General features: G+C 40.3%; 1 protein-coding gene across 1 annotated transcript in view; it reads right to left on the bottom strand.

The window, feature by feature from the left end:
* COL19A1 (collagen type XIX alpha 1 chain) overlaps positions 1-16,515 on the bottom strand; it is a 415,287-nt gene that overhangs the window by 112,531 nt on the left and 286,241 nt on the right. The window contains exons 16-17 of the mRNA XM_062187570.1: positions 15,016-15,069; positions 6,120-6,161 (exon numbers count right to left, since the gene is read on the bottom strand). Of these exons, the coding sequence (XP_062043554.1) occupies positions 6,120-6,161; positions 15,016-15,069 (96 nt within the window). The remainder of the gene's footprint in view (positions 1-6,119; positions 6,162-15,015; positions 15,070-16,515) is intronic.

The raw sequence follows: 16,515 nt of genomic DNA, 5'->3' as shown, positions 1-16,515 counted from the left end.
GATTTACATCCTAGGCCCTAGTCCCCGCCGCCATTGCTGAAAGCCAGGTAGCCACATGGCCCAACCACCAGTATCAGCCCCACCCCCAGCCTAATGGGATTCACCTCTCTTGCTTCCCTGCTGGCCCTCCAGCAAAGTTTTCAAAGGACTTGTTCCTGAACATGTGGCTCTCTAGCCTCCTCCCCTCTCTCCTCTTTCTCTTACTCTCCTTTTCCCTCTTCGCCCTTTCCCTCCGGTCTGCTGGCTTTTCCCCAATAAACCCTTTCCCTTACTCCGATGTTTGGTGTGTTTTGTGATGGCCTAACAGTATGTGTAATCTTGATTTTATTATTCTTTTAGATCTCAGTATTAAATTTTCTTCCTATCAAGCTTTTAGCAGGTAATATTGAAACTGTGAAAGGCAAGGAAGCACATGGATAAGAAAGCAAAACTTCTCTCTGCTGTGGCCCGGGAAGGCAGTGGAGGATGGTCCAAGTGCTTGGGCCCTGCACCCGCATGGGAGACCAGGAGGAAGCACCTGGCTCCTGGCTTCGGATCGGTGCAGCTCTGGCTGTAGCGGCCATTGGGGAGTGAACCATCAGAAGGAAGACCTTTCTCTCTGTCTCCCTCTCTCTCACTGTCTATGACTCTACATGTCAAAACAAAAACCAAGAACAGGACAAAAAAAAAAAACTTCTGGGGTCCACACTGTGGCTTAGCAGGTTAAACTGCCGCCCACAGTGCCTCCATCCTATATCAGTGCTGGTTCCAGCTCCCTGCTAATGTGCCTGGGAAAGCAGCAGTCAAGATGGCAAAAGTTCTTGGGCCTCTGCACCCATGTGGGAGACCTGGAAGAAGCTCCTGGCTCCTGGTTTTGGATTGGCCCAGCTCTGGCCATTGCGGCCATTTGGGGATGATCTCTCTCTCTCTCTCTTTCTCCCCTTGTAACTCTGCCTTTCATGTAAATAAATAAATCTTTAAAATAAGAAAGCAAAACAGCAGACTTAATATGCATATTCTAGGACCATGTTTCCTGAAGTCCTGTAATCTGCATACCAACTCCAGATTTTTGCTATGCTCACATGCCACCTATATATTTTCAACTTATTTTTTCTCTAAATTAACTCACATTTTAAATGTAAATACTCCCTACATTCTTTGATATAATGACCAGGAAATTTATAGTATGCTGAATATACATTTTTGTCCTAAAGCAAAGCAAAATATATAACTATTTTTCTCTCTAACATCTAAACCGCTAGTGTATCACCTGTCTTATACTTATCACACTGTAGGAGAAGCCTTTTACCCCAGACTTAACACATTGTATCCAATGTCAGAAGAAGGAGAAGCTGGGGAATACTTTAAGGGACCAGTAGTTGTTTGTCCCCAACAGGAAGTAAACAAGTTGCTGGTATAAGTACATTAGGGCATATAGCATGACCTCCGTGTTACTTGTCTGGTAGAGCTAAAATACATAGTGTGAAGGTGTGAAGGAAAAATGCACCTACTAATTACACTTGCCTAATAAAATAAAAGTAGAAAGTGAGGAAAGGGTCTAGAAATTATAACAATGACATCTGCAGTATATCAAAGGGAGAAGGTCAGAGAATATATATGGATGAATATGAGTAATTACCTTCATAGCTACTACATATTTGGACTGATACAAATGTGAGATGGGACTTTGGTGCACTAAACAGGAAGGACCCAAAGGACTAGTACATCTCTCCTTGTGCTCCTTGGGTGAGGCTGGGCTTGGAGGAAATATTTTTTTAAAGATTTATTTATTTGTTACACAGAGAGAGGGAGAGGGCTTCCATCTGATGGTTCACTCCTCAATTGGCTTCAACGGCTGGAGCTGTGCCGACCTGGAGCCAGGAGCCAGGAGCTTCCTCTGGGTCTCCCACATAGGTGCAAGGGCCCAAGCACTAGGGCCATCCTCTACTGCTTTCCCAGGCCATAGCATAGAGCTAGATCGGAAGTGGAGCAGCTGGGTCTTGAACCAGCGTCCATATGGCGACACAGTGTAGGCCCCAAGGAGGAAATCTTCAGGCCTTGTTACTTCATTTAAAATTCTGCAACAAAAGCATCTTTTACCTGAATCTTAGGCGTATATGGGATCTTTTTTTTTTTTTTTAGGATTTATTTATTTATTTGAAAGAGCTACAGAGAGAGAGGAAAGGCAGAGAGAGAGAGAGAGGTCTTCCCTCCCCATCTGCTGGTTCACCCCCCAGTTGGCTGCAATGTCTGCAGCTGGAGCTGGAGCTGCGCTGATCTGATGCCAGGAGCTTCTTCTGGGTCTCACACATGGGTGCAGGTGCCCAAGGACTTGGGTCATCTTCTACTGCTTTCCTAGGTCATAGCAGAGAGCTAGATCGAAGCGGAGCAGCCGGGTCTCGAACTGGCGCCCATTGGTGATGGCCTAACCTGCTACATCACAGCACAAGCCCTGGGATCATTTTTAAAACATGTTTAAGATGGATGGATGTTAGTGATTTAGCACTGTGGCTATGAGTTGAAAGACAAGAACTGAATTTGCCCTCCATTATTTCGTCACTTCTGATATTATTTGAAAGGCCTGATGTTGAGACTCCATCTTTCTCCCCTGAAAGTCTGCCCCAAAATATATCTGTTATTTTCTCAGGAATCCATAGAACCTCTGCCACCTTATTCCACTGTTTGTACAAGGCCAGCAGTTCTCCTCGAGCATCTTGCGAATTCACTATCCTTTCATCACAACCTGTCAGTCCCAGGCACACTGCAGAAGAGCAATCAGCATTCCAATACTGATTAGCTGGTCATGCAGGACGTGGGATCTCCACTCTCATTTACCATTAATAACAGCTGTGTTCCATAGTGGTTCTTACTGTATCTTAGTGTTCTTGAAGCAGGATGTGGTTGCTAATCCAGGAATAATCTGTATGTATATTCCAGGGCTTGTTCCCATGCTTCATTGTAATGGTGGGTTCCAAACAGCAGGCTGATTTGGTAAGGCTCTTTTGCTGGTCTGTGCACTGAGAAGTGGCATTTACATAGCAATGATGGGTCACTTATAGTTGAGATGAACTTGGGAAGGTGACGTTACAGTTCCCACACCTCTTGTCCCTTTATCACTTTGTATGGTAACTGGTGTCATGGCAACCGACAAGTCTACCTGCTGGGCTGGCTGCCCACAAGTCTGTTATGTAAGGGTTTGGCTCTGGGCCACATTTGTCTGTAAAACCATATAAGCAGTTGGGGGGCACGGCTAGACATGGCAGGTGCTTGTGGATGGGTATGGACACACATATGCAGCTATTGTATGTATGTAAGTGGCTGTGTGGCTGTGCATCTAGATGTCTATGTGTGTTCAAACCCCACCATGGACACAAAGGCAGGGGCAAGTTGCCGTTCCTTGTGCATTTCTCACCAGCACTGAGTAAAGGAGAGAGAAATCCACAAGTGACTCTGAGTTCCTCTCTGACCCATCAGAATCTGGATCTGCTTGTCCTAGGTCTGAGGCCCCTGGCATACACTTATGTGTTTAAATTCTACATCAAGTTAAATATTTTATTTTACAACAGAAATTGGGCTCCTGCTCTGTTGAAATTATGGCAGGAGATGCCAAGAGGGACAAAGCCAGGTGCTAAGGATGGTAATGATGATTAATTCCAAAAAGAGCTAAATGAAACCTCACAAGAATAGACAAGAACAAACTTTTCCTAAAGACTTAATATGTGTCAGGTGTTGTGCTTTTGGATAAATTGATCTTATCTGATTTTAATCCCCTCATCAACTCTGTGTGTATATGAATATGCCCATTTTACAAATGAAGTGACTGATGCTTAGGGAAGTGAATGGGATTCCCAAGGGGACCCACCTGTTAATGCCACATCAACTTCTGATCACAAAGCTAATGATCTTGGCGCCACACCATGGTTCTCACTCCTGGCTGCATATTAGAATCATTAGAATTATAGTTAAATAATGATCCAGGGGCTGGTGCTCTGGCATAGTGGGTTAAGCCTCTGCCTGCAGTGTTGGTATCACATATGGGTGCCAGCTCAAGTCCCAGCTGCTCCACTTCTGATCCAGCTCCCTGCTAATGTACCAGTGAAAGCAGTGGAAGATTGCCCAAGTCCTTGAACCCCTGTCATCCAAGTGGGAGACCCAGATGAAGCTTCTGGCTCCTGGCTTTGGCCTGGCACATTTGGTGAATGAATCAGTGGACAGAAGCGCCCCCCACCTTTCCTTCTCTCTCCATATCTCTGCCTTTCAAATCAATCAATCACTCTTTAGAAAAGTAATGGAGCTGAGCACTCCATCCTGGATCAGTCTGTGTAGTTTAGGGCCTAGCACAGGTATTGTCTCCAAGCTATCCCCGTAATTCTAATGTGAAGCCAGAGTTGAACACCACTGGGGTCCACTACAGGCATGATCAAGACCTGTGAGAACAGCTTGAAGGAACTTTAAATCTTCACTATGGTAACTCACAAAGAACATTATCAATTTGAAAATGAATACTTTGACTCACAATAGATACCAGGTGGATGTGTATAGTTAGGGTTGTTTTCATTCTCCTAGTAACAACTTTCATTCTTTTATGCATTATTTATTAGCAGAATCTTTCCCCTGTTAACTATAATCATAAAAATCATTTTATATGTACATTTATATCAGGTACTGCATCAGATTCCCTGTGGACTCTTCCAGGTTATTTATTTGTGTGGGAAGACAGAACAGTTATGCCACTGGCTTTTTCTAATCCCACTTAAGATTCTGAAGCAATTAGAGAGGATTTTGAGCAATAGAAAAGGTCCTTAGAGTTTGAAATACACCTGTTTTACAGAATCAAATTTCTCATCAGCGAGGTCTTAAGAATTCCTAAGCAACATATGTTTCCTAATGAACATAGCAAAACTGAAGCCAGCTGTTTTGTCTCAAGAAATGAATCATCATTTAAATACTTTAAAAGTGTCACAACTCTCTTCTTTGCTCAGCTGTCCTGTGTGACAAGCTTTGGGGCTTTCATTTGCTTCCCCTCCCCCAGCCGCATGTGTCCAGTAGTTGTTTAAAATGTAATGCGTTCGTTATGGTGGGGCATGGTTTCTGTAAGTGATTGGCTTACAGGAAATGATACTAACGTGTTAGCAGTAAAATCCAAGACACATAAATGGCTTATCATTGCTGGATAATCAATTATTTTTGGCTGTTGTTTTCAGAATGTCAAGGTTTTATTTCTTTAGTTATTTTGTAGAAAATTTAATTTCCAATGGTCAATACCTCCTAGTTTCTGTAGGGACTATATTTTAGCAGTATTTTCTGATCTTTTGAATAGGTGTGTTGCTAGAATTTATAAGGCACAGAAGTCCTATCTTCTTGGTCTGATGTTGAAAAACTCTGCCCTCAATCAAGGGAATTTTTACTGGATGAATGAATCAAGGTAGCACTCACAGGCCACGTTCCCTCAAGAGTATTTTCCATCCTACACACCTCTGTCTGTAGATTTAATGTACACTTTTTTTTTCCTGCCAATGGCTCATCCAAGGTCATCGCAATTTCAGAATCAAACAGGAGTGACACCTGTTTAGGAGTGGGCAAGTGAATCTGTCCTCTCCACAGTTAACATACACAGCCAATATAATTAAACCAATGAAAGATGACAATGCCAAAGCAATGGAAATCCATCCGTGTTTTAATTTTAAACTGTTTTGAAATAATTGTTTGCTTAAACTACAGCTGCGCATTATAAAACACCTTCAGAAAACCCTCCCACGATGGCTTCTGTTTGGCTACCTAAAAAGACACAAAGCAGTGAGTCTGAGACTGAGGCACTTTTGCCAAAGGGGTCTTCAGATAACTTTTGCCACCAACATGGATTTAGGAAACATCTCACTTTGAACCAAATCTTGGGACTGAATTTCTTTTATGTTGACAGCTATTTCCCCTTGGTGCATCCCCTCCCTTGTAGCCAACTGCCCCTTATCAGTCCTCACCAAGAAGCCCCCTCTGCCGCATGTGGAGGCTGCTGCCTGCTGCAGGCTGCACAGCCTCCCAGGGACCAAACCTACTGCTGTAGCCGGTCTGCCTCTGACCTGTGAATGTGCAAGTTGCTATTCAACACCAGACCTTCTCCTTCACCTTGAAAATTGTATTACCTTTTCTCCTTTGGGGCTGCCAGCTCCATGTTCACCATTTCCCTAGGTAAAAATACAACAAATTAGAGCACCAGTCAAAAAAGTCCACTTATGATGCTATAACTAGTACTAAAACAGTATTTTTACACTTTGTGTTTCTGTGTGGGTGCAAACTGATGAAATCTTTACCTAGCATATACTGAGTTGATCTTCTGTATATAAAGATAATTGAAAATGAAAAAAAAAAACAACCTGGTGTTAAATCGGAAATTGCATACAAAAGTAATCAATTTTTAAAAATATCATGTAGGATCTCTATCTTTAATGTGCTGTACACTGTTACTTAATGCTATACCTAGTACTCCAACAGTATTTTTTCACTTTGTGTTGCTATGTGGGGGCAAACTGTTGAAATCTTTACTTAATATATACCAAACTGATCTTCTGTATATAAAGAGAATTGAAAATGAATCTGGATGTGAATGGAAGGGGAGAGGGATCGGGAAAGGGGAGGGTTGCGGGTGGGAGGGAAGTTATGGGGGAGGAGGGAAGCCATTGTAATCCATAAGCTGTACTTTGGAAATTTATATTCATTAAATAAAAGTTTTTAAAAAAGTCCACTTATTTTTACCGCATTTAGTCTTTACTTAAAAAACATATGTAGTCAGACGATTGAAGTGTAATCACTTTTTTAAGGATTGTGTGACTTTTGCAGACATTTTTGTCTCTCACCATTTGCTGAATATTCCTGTGAAATAAAGTCTGTGAAATAACTCCAACTTTTGGGACCCCATCTGTCTTCTCTGTGACTTCCCAGGGAGATGCTTCTGGAGAAGTAGTGCACCCCAGGGACAAATTGTCCAGACTCTAAATTCACACCTGGCAACCTCAGTGGGCAACCCTATGGCTGAGCTGCTTTGGCCTGCTGCTTGCACCATTGTCATATCTTTACTATCTTCAGACCACTAGCTGGGGATCTACTTTCCCTGGGCAGGTGAGCTTGCCTGTTACCATACTGAGAAATGCAATTTCTCAGGGACCACTTGAAATTCCTGCCCCTAGATCTATAAACCAATGTGCATGCAACATTTGGCTCCAGCTGTCCCTCCTCTGACCAGTGGCCATTTCTTCCATAAATTCTCTGAATCCCATGCTCTCTGCCTTCTTAGGAGATTTTTCTTATTAATGTTACCCATACCATTCAGTGAAATTGGCCAATTTGGTAAAACTAAGTAAAATATAGCTGAAATTGGCCAATTTCTTTCTCATCTCTCTTTCTGTCTGCCTACCTATTTTGCCTTCTTTCAACTTAACCCAAACAAAACACACAGCTCCCTGGATACTCATTTCATTTGAGCTGCTCTCCTCTTCCATTCGTGGACAATTTTCTCAAAAGGGCAGCTAATGCTTCTGTGTTCACTGACCAAGGTGGCCTTAATGTTCCCCTCAGCTGGAGTCAGCTTCTGACAGGCTTCTTACTGATCCAGTCTCTGCCCTTCCTTTTCTTAGAGCATTTACTTTAGGAAACTACTACTTGTGAATTCCTTCTGCTTCCCTTTGAAATGTAAATGTTTTAAACAGCCTGGTGTTAGTTTTACAATCCAGGAAAGTCTTTCTCAAGAACCCTGGAGCCCTCCCTTTGAAAGGGAATCATCAAGGAAGATAGAGCCCCTATCTCTGAGCCTTTGTGAGAGCATGAGTATAGGAGCCTAACTTAAGCCTTGCTCCAAGTTCTACACCTTCTTTGGTTTACAGAGATGTGAGAACACTTGCTTTTATGTTGAGTAAAACCCATTAACACACACAAATAGTCATTCCTTGGTATCCATGGGAGACTGGTTCCAGGGATCCCTCATGGACACCAAAATCTATGGACTCTCAAGCCCCTTACATAAAATGGCATAGTATTTGCACATAACTCACTCATGTCCTTCCATGTGTTTTTAAGTTGTTTCTAAGATTACCTAAATGAAGGTCCTCAAAAAGGTTATGGAAAATTTGAATACAAGGATAAGTTTATTTTGGTGCAAAAAATGAAATCCATGTATAGTTTCTTTTACAATATTCATTTTCCATGAACTTTGAAGACCCTTTGTTATATCCTAATACAATGTTACATAGAGTTGTCAAACTGTATTATTTAAGGAATAATGACAAGAAAAAAGTGTGCACATGTTCAGTACAGACACATTTTAGAAAAAAATATTTTTGATCCATGGTTGGTTGAATCCATGGACACAAGAGCCTACTCTATCTTGTGCCCTCTTTCCCACTTCAGCACTTAAAAACCCTCCAGCTTTCAATTCATTGGAGTTGCGTTTAGAGTCTGGCTTGTCTCCCTCATTGCAATGGTCTTGAATAACCTCCTCCTTGCGTGTTTAGCTTCCTGAGGTAAAATTTTTGCTTCGACATCACTTTTTCATTTCCCATTTACTCCCGTGCTCAGAGCAATTTGGCTTTTGCCCCAACCACTCTACTTCAATGGCTCTCTAATGCTATTCATGATCTCTTTGTTACACATCTAATGCATTCTTCATTAATTGACCTCTTGGCTGCATTTGCCTCTCTTGGCTTATATGATATCTCACTCTACAGTTTTCTTCCTATCTCAATGGCCACTATTATTCCTCCTTCATCTATCAAAGTTTGGACTTCCTCAGAATTGCTGTCTAGGTTCTCCTCTCTTGTGACTTGATGCTTTTTCCCAGCACTCATATCTATTCTCATGGCTTAGGCATCATTTACACAAAAGCAAATTTGTTTACTCAGTGAATACTTCCCTTCTGAGTTTTAAACCCATATGTATAATTTTCTGCTTGATGTATTCAGTTGTTAACTTCTAGAATCAATTCATATTCAACAAGTTCAAATCTAAACCTAGAATATACAACATACTCATGTATGAGAGAAAAAGAGAATCACATCACACTATTAACATGGCTAGTCTACAAGTAGAGGAATGATAATAACTTCTTAATATATCTGTGCTATTTATCATATTAGGATGATCAGTAATTCTACTTTACAATTGAAAAAAAATCAAGGAAAGAAAAAATCTGGACTCATCCTCTCCCTTACATAGAGCTCTTTTCCTTTACTCTGGGTATCATTCTTAACACCTTCATCTTTGTTTCTTCATGCAGAATCAAGGTTGACTCTGTCTCCTCAAATCTCTTCCATTTCTATGACTTGCCTTCAATTCCTGAAAGGCTACCATTCTTCCTTCAAAACCTGAAAGGCATGACCTGGGCTCCTTTTCCCATTCTATCAATATACCTTGTTGTTAATTTTCTGGTGGCTTTCACACCCAGAGTCTTGTGGGCCACCATGCTTTGACAGAAATTCCAACATTAACAATCTTCTCTCTGATCCTCAAATGGGCCAATCTCCTTCCTGTCTTTGTCATTAGATTACCACTTGTGGTCCCCACTTTTTAGTCTGGTCAGCAACTAGTCACCCTCCAGGCCACATGTATAAACAAGTCACTCATGGAAGCTTCTTCTGGGTCTCCCGTATAGGTTTCCCTGTCGCATCTTCTCGTTACACATTGCATTTTTCCCTTCTTAATTCCTAGAGTTTTCTTTTTTTGTGATTGTTTACATGTTTTTCATCTCTTGCACTAGAATTTTAGCTCCATAATAACCTGGAATTGAATATCCCATGCCTAGCACAGTACCTAACATATAAGAAGCATTCAGTAAATATTTGTTGAGTAGATAGGCCAATAATTATAATTCATATGGTTTTTTTCACTAAAGTTTGTTCAGATTAAAAATACACATTAGTAGAAATCTTAAAAGTACAGAGATTTTTAAAGAACCAAAATACATAGAACACATCCTGATCACCATTGCCATAGTTTGATATTTTAAGTGTTATCATGCGATCTGTGTTACTCAAATAAAAACAATTGATAATTGACATTATTATTGATGTTGTGACAAATAGTATGTCTCCTTCTTTGTTTTGAGATCTCTAAATTGAAGATAAAAATTTCAAAATCCTAAGTTATAAATTATCACCACACATTTAAAACTCTAAGAGACATACACACATACATGAACAGTCATCAGTTGCTTGAATGCAAACTCCACAGAAACAAAAATTTTAGAGATTTCCTGAAAATACCAGTCATTTGGTCATGGTGTCAGTCAATATGCACAAAACATCAACATTTCTCCTCAGCTGTATTCATGTTAGGGCACTTTTAGAGAAACTTGAACGTACTTTTGTCTAAGATATGAATTGCACAGAGATGGTCTTTGGCTTGGAAGGCCCCTGCCAGTTCATTGCACAGCAGAAAAGTATGCAAAATGCTTCCAGTAAGTGCATACCCCGGTGCAGCCCACCTTACCCCCAACCACCTAGAGAGCATCGGAGATGCTGCAGTTAGGATGAAGAAATGCCTCTGCAACACTGAACCATACTTTTCTAGCAATATACCTGATTGTTGATTTTCTGGTAGCTTTCACACCCAGAAAAGCAACAGGGCCCTATATTGCCTATTAGAACACCTATGTTTGCTTCACTTGATGGTTCCGCCAGGAAATCTATCTAATTAAGGCCCTCAGGGGCCTCTGGTGATGTCTCCACTCCTGAGTTATCAATACTTGAGGCAGATTCAAAGTTGAACTTTAGTAGCATTTGTTCACTGACACATGAGATTCCCTCCTCCAGTTTCCCCAAGCCAATGGCACTAGATAATTACTGGCTTTGCAGAAATAATAAGAGACATAGTATGTGATTCTGGAATTATGACTTTGCTTCAGATGCTTTTCTATTTGTACTTGTTTAATTTATATCCTGTTGGCATGTTAAGAGTTCTTGTAATTCTTCTAAATAAATAAATTGTACAGTTTTCATTAAAAATTATTGTGGTGAAGCAGTGAGGGTCATGGCGTGTATGCTTCGTGGTGGGGGGGGATCACTAATCTTCCCGCTCATCTCAAGCAGTCTGGGATGTCAACATTTTTCTTTTGTTTCTTCTGGGAAATGCTGAATGGAAGTTTGAAACCTGTGGTCAGGCAAGTGGGAAGACTCAGGCTACTCTAACCATCTAAATATGTGTGGGTTCAGCTCTAAGAGATGGCCATTTCTGGAACCCTCCCACCACACGAGTGAAATATCAGCAATCTCCTATGGCTTAATGAATAAAAAGAAACCAAAAACTTGGACTCCTTCCCAGAATGTGAGGTCAATGAAAATCCTCCAGTTCAGCCCTTGGAGAACTTGCCATAACATTCTAGGTATGGGGAACATAAAGTTAAAACAACCTAGGTATCTACTATGGGTTGAACTCTGTCTTCCCCAACCCTTAATGTTGAAGTCTAACTGCTAGTACTTTGGATTGTAGACTTACTCAGGAATAGAATCATTGCATATTTAATGAATTAAGATGAGACCATAGAGGAAGTAGGGTAGGCTCCTGATCCACATGCACAAAAGGATAATGCCTGTGTTGATGACCAAGGAACTCCCAGAAGCTAGAAGAGAGGCTGGAATCCATCCCTCTCTAGTGCTTTCAGAGAGAGCATGGTCCTGCTGTCTTCCAACCTCCAGAATTATGAGACAACAGATATTTGTTTTTAGGCCACTCAGTGTGTGATATTTTGTTCTGGTAGCCCTAGAAAGTTAAAACGTGTTATGTGGCTGAGAAGGATGTGCTCAGTTGAAAAAAAATCCAAGGCTGATTCAAAGTCCAACCTCACAGTTGCTGGCAGGAGAACATTTTATAAGTCCCAAGTATGGTGAGTCATAAAAGGGAGGAGGGCATAGATGAATGTTGGAGCTCTCAATAATCAAAGCAGGACCCAAAGTTCTTGTGTCTGTGCCTAATTCCACAATGTTCCCCCAAAACCAGTAGATCCTGGGCACGGGGAGAGAGAGAGGGAAAGAGAAAGGGGGAGACAGGAGGGGGGAGGGGTGGAAAGGGGGAGGAGAGTAAAGGAGAGAGGGGGGGACGTGGAGAGAGAGATGTGGGGAGAGAGATATTGGGAGGGGGGGGAGAGAGAAAGAGAGTATTGAGAGAGAGAGAATTGAGGAGATGAGGGGAGAGGGAGAGAGAGAGAGAGAGACAGAGAGCAAGTTAAGATCTAAGGTGTATTTCTAAATCTTCTGGGTCTGGAAGAGTTGCTTATGGTGTCGGCAAGGAAGGCCTCTTAGCTGCTTTATATACTGTCTTTGGGTTTAACTCACTGCTTGCAAAGACATTGATTTGATTGGGATAAAGATTTTGTCCTTTCTAGTCTGTGGATATTAAAATGAAGTTATGATTTGACACACGAGAGAAAAAATAGATTATTTTGCTAGCAAACTGGGTTTCTTGGATTAACAATTTGGAGAAGTGAACACTAGAATCGGTTGCTGGCAGGCACAGCATCAATCACCAGCTGAGACCTTGTGGTGATGTAAGATAACACAACTATGCATTTTCAATGTAAATCTTTAAAACAATATCAAATGTAAAATCTACCAGTATTTGGCCTCCACAGATAACACTGTTTTTGCCACATAGGGTGTTATAAGGACCTCTGGAGCTGATGGCTCTAGAAGTTGACAGACCCTATCAAATTTTTATTAAAATCCCTAGGGCTGAAGACAATGAATACCAGTTGGCTGGATCACGAGCTGATTTTTCTTATGAGAAAGAATCTGCTCAGCACTGTTGCTTCTTTGCAAACAATTTTGCAGAATGGGAGCAGCTGTTTTGCACGCTGTGCTGTGGTGGAGAGAGAAATCTTCCACCTTTATTCTTTGCAGCCCTAAGTGGCCATGCAAAGCACACATAAACATATTTATGCACGTATATTCTTCCCAACCTCTCTCCTTGGTCTGTCTCTCTATATCTCACTTCCTTTTTGGCTTTTCTTTTCCCTTTTTCATGTGTGCTAGGAGGGAAGAGCGTGTCTTATGTTGAACTCCATCCCAATGACATAGGAACATTGTAGGGGAAAAGATCAACAGGCAGCTGAGGATTCCGGGGATGAGACATTGAACTATAGCTCTTTTAGCTTTAGAGCGGGAAGCGGCTGCGTGAGTGCCGTGCTGCTCACCCTCTCCTGGGAAGCTGCTTCAGCAGAATCTGGGCTGTGACCGCTGCAGCTGCTGCCAGCTGAGGCACTGAGGCCCCGGGGCTCCAGTGCAGATATTACATAAATCAATGCCAATTTATAAGGGAAGATTATTTTAACCTTGGAGTGTCACTTTATAGGTCTCAATACATGGTTGGTTATTTAACCTCCAGGAAAGTTTCACCCACTGCTCCCTCCACCCACTCCTTCCAATCTCTGTGTTCATTTGCTACAGCCAGCTGAACAGGCATGCAATAAGTTGTGAAATGAAACAACATAGAAATCCAAAAACAGAAGGGTGGTGGGGACACTGCCAAGTGACAGCATGCATTGTGCTCTTCCTTGCAAATTTAGGCCTCTCTGTGAAGCTGAGCGTGAGAGGAGGTGGTCTAAGTCCTTCAGATGCCAATGGTTCTAGTGCATTGCTTATGAAAAAAATCTATAGTTTCTCTTCTTATCCAGTTATGCTTCATCTCTTACGTCACTGTGGGGGACACATGTGTACTAAATACTGTGAACTTCAATTCTGTAATGGCAATAATGGTATTGGGAGCTCTTTTTTTGGTAAGTTAGTAGCTAGGTTCAAAGTACTGGTTTGTTAGTACCAAGACTCTCCACTTGGCTGCTCCAGTCAGCCTTCATTTTTGCTAAATGCTAAAGTTTAAGAACGTACATTCTCACTTCAGACTCTAAAATATAAATGCTCCGTACATTTTCATTTAAGGGAAAACTGACTCATCGGTAAAATAAACTATACATAGACGTTGCCTTGTGAGACCTGTAAAGATAGGAGCTTTAAAAGTTTTGCTAGGGATAGCAAATATTTAAGTAGCTGAGTAGCAACTTAGTAAATTTTATACCAAGGGTGATAGCAGTATAGTGTTCTTTAAGTTTTTCTAGCTGACACTGTGGCATTAGAGCCAACTTATTCTCATTATTTTAAAGCATTTATGATAAATCCTATTTTCTGACAGTAAATGTTATCATATTGATTAAATTTAGACATGCTTCAGTGTTCTTTTTACTTGTGCCAAGTCCCAAGTTTCTAAAAGCTAATGTAGAGCTATTAAATTGTTTAATAAAGAATTAGAAAAATATACATTCTTCATGGAAGATCTAAATAAAGGAGAAAATTTAAGATAGGATTGCCATTTTAAATTAAAAAGTATAACACTTCATCTATAAATTTTATTTTAGATTTATCAATAACTAGTTATTTAGGTATTTATGTCAACCTTAATCTGATGAAGAAAGAATTGGGATTTTGAATTAATTAGCTCATCATTTAACAAACTTTATTTTTGAGCACCTGTTATATCCAAAGCCTGTGCTAGCACAAAATATCTCTGGGATTTTCGAGCAGGGAGGAACTAACAGTAGTCAGAGGAAATATTAGGAAGAGAAAGGTAAAACCATAGGGAGGAGAAACATAAAGGGGGAGTTTCTCTAATGTCTTCTGCATTGCAAGTGTCAATGATGAGCTATTCTGTGTATACTGGACACTAATCAGTAGACAGGCTGCCTCAGACAAAGTGATCAGGCCTTAAGTATTTCTTATTGGATGATGAATCAATCAATCATTTCATTTCTATCTTTGAGTCTCACTCTCTTGCTGACATCCTTTCTCAGGACTATACTTTTTCTTAACTTATAAAGCACTGAGTTTATAATAATTCTTTAATTTTATAATTAAAGTGCTGGGTTTATAATAATTCTTTAATTTTATAGTTGTAAAGATGTTTATATGTATGTAATCATGTATCAAAAACTGAAAGTTAAGAAATTTTTCCCCAAAAATATTATCACATAAAATCTCTAGTATATAAGTTTTTTTTTATAAGCCATACCTTGTTATAATGTCCATCAAAAGCCTGTTGTATTCCTTGCAATCCTGGAGGTCCCTGTATGAGAAACAAACCAAACATGTAAGTATTTATCAAAATAATATGTATTTAAATAATATATCTTACAACTCCTTGGTCCAATATCTTAATTAACCTAGAGTGCATGGACATTAACTTATCATCAGGTTCCTAAAGGTATTTCTAGGTGAAGTCCTGCATGAATGCAGAGAACTCCTAAGTGGGACAAGTAATGGTGCATCAGAAGGTCAACCATCATCGTGTTCTTTATTAACAGCAATTGCACCCCTAGGACTCTCTTAGGGAAGATGTTATAGCTTTGGTTTATTTTTGGCACTTCTCACACAGCTTCATTAATGTATTAGAGAAATGTGTGCCTCCACATGTTATTAACTTGGGAAATATTTTTTCTATTGCCTTCCTCTTTTGAATTGTATGAAAATGGGCTGCACATGGGTTTTGGGATCAGAAAAAGATGTTTGCTATATAAACTCAGACTTCAGACATTTAAGTAGATACATATTTAAGTAGATTTTTTTTAGTTGGGCTGGAACTATTCAATAAACAGTGTGCCGAGCATGGGGTAGTTAGAAGACATGTTTGTCTCTAAAGACTCTATGAAGAGAGGAAGAAAGGAGTTTTTCAGCTTTTTTAGGGATTAAATTTTGGGAAGAGAGCCATGGACAAATATGAAGCTTAGCATTATTTTAGATCAAGTAGTTCAGGCCAAAATGGATTTAGCTATCTCATAAAAGAGATCACATATTTCATTCAGACCTTGAAAGCTAGGAGGAGAGAAAATATTATAGTGGCAAAGTCCTTAACCTTTCCCCTGGGAAGACAAGACACAGGAAGAAGAAAATTGAGCAGATCAAACTGCACCATTATACAAAGATTATTTTTTAAAAACAGAATGAAAGCTTTGAACAGTGAACAAAATTTGAAGGAAAAATTTCTGGCTGCATTCACTAATACAGGTAAAACCTTGGACATACAGAAAAAATTAACGTTGGTTAACATTTGTGCTGGGTGTTTCTTATGAACAGCTTGCAACTAAAGATTTCTTTTAACAGGAAATCTTTGCATTGTGCTACTGAACATAAAGGACACAAGGATATGGTGATGGATGCTTGGAAGCAGGTTGGTATAGCGCTTGAAGATAATGAGCCTCACGAGTAATGGAGCTGACTATGATTGGAAAGACAAACGAGGCTGTTACCTTGTTGAAATCAAAAGAGAGGTAAAGTCAGAAAAGAATTCTAGCGGCATCATATATTTTTCATGTTATTGTTCCATCAACCAGCTTTGTGTAAAGTATTCTAGGTCAGTTAGATGAATCAAGGAGCAAATTAATCACTGATTTGGGGACTGTTGTAAAAAGTTTCTTGCCAAGAAGATGCAAGTTAAGATCTCATTCATAAAACTCAGGAGACATGAGGTTCCATACATACTGATACTTCTGCAAACAAATCATAAAGAGGAATT

The sequence above is a fragment of the Lepus europaeus genome, chromosome 3, assembly GCF_033115175.1.
Source record: "Lepus europaeus isolate LE1 chromosome 3, mLepTim1.pri, whole genome shotgun sequence".
In the NCBI taxonomy this organism is placed as follows: Eukaryota; Metazoa; Chordata; class Mammalia; order Lagomorpha; family Leporidae; genus Lepus; species Lepus europaeus.
This window is presented reverse-complemented; position numbering and strand designations above follow the sequence as displayed.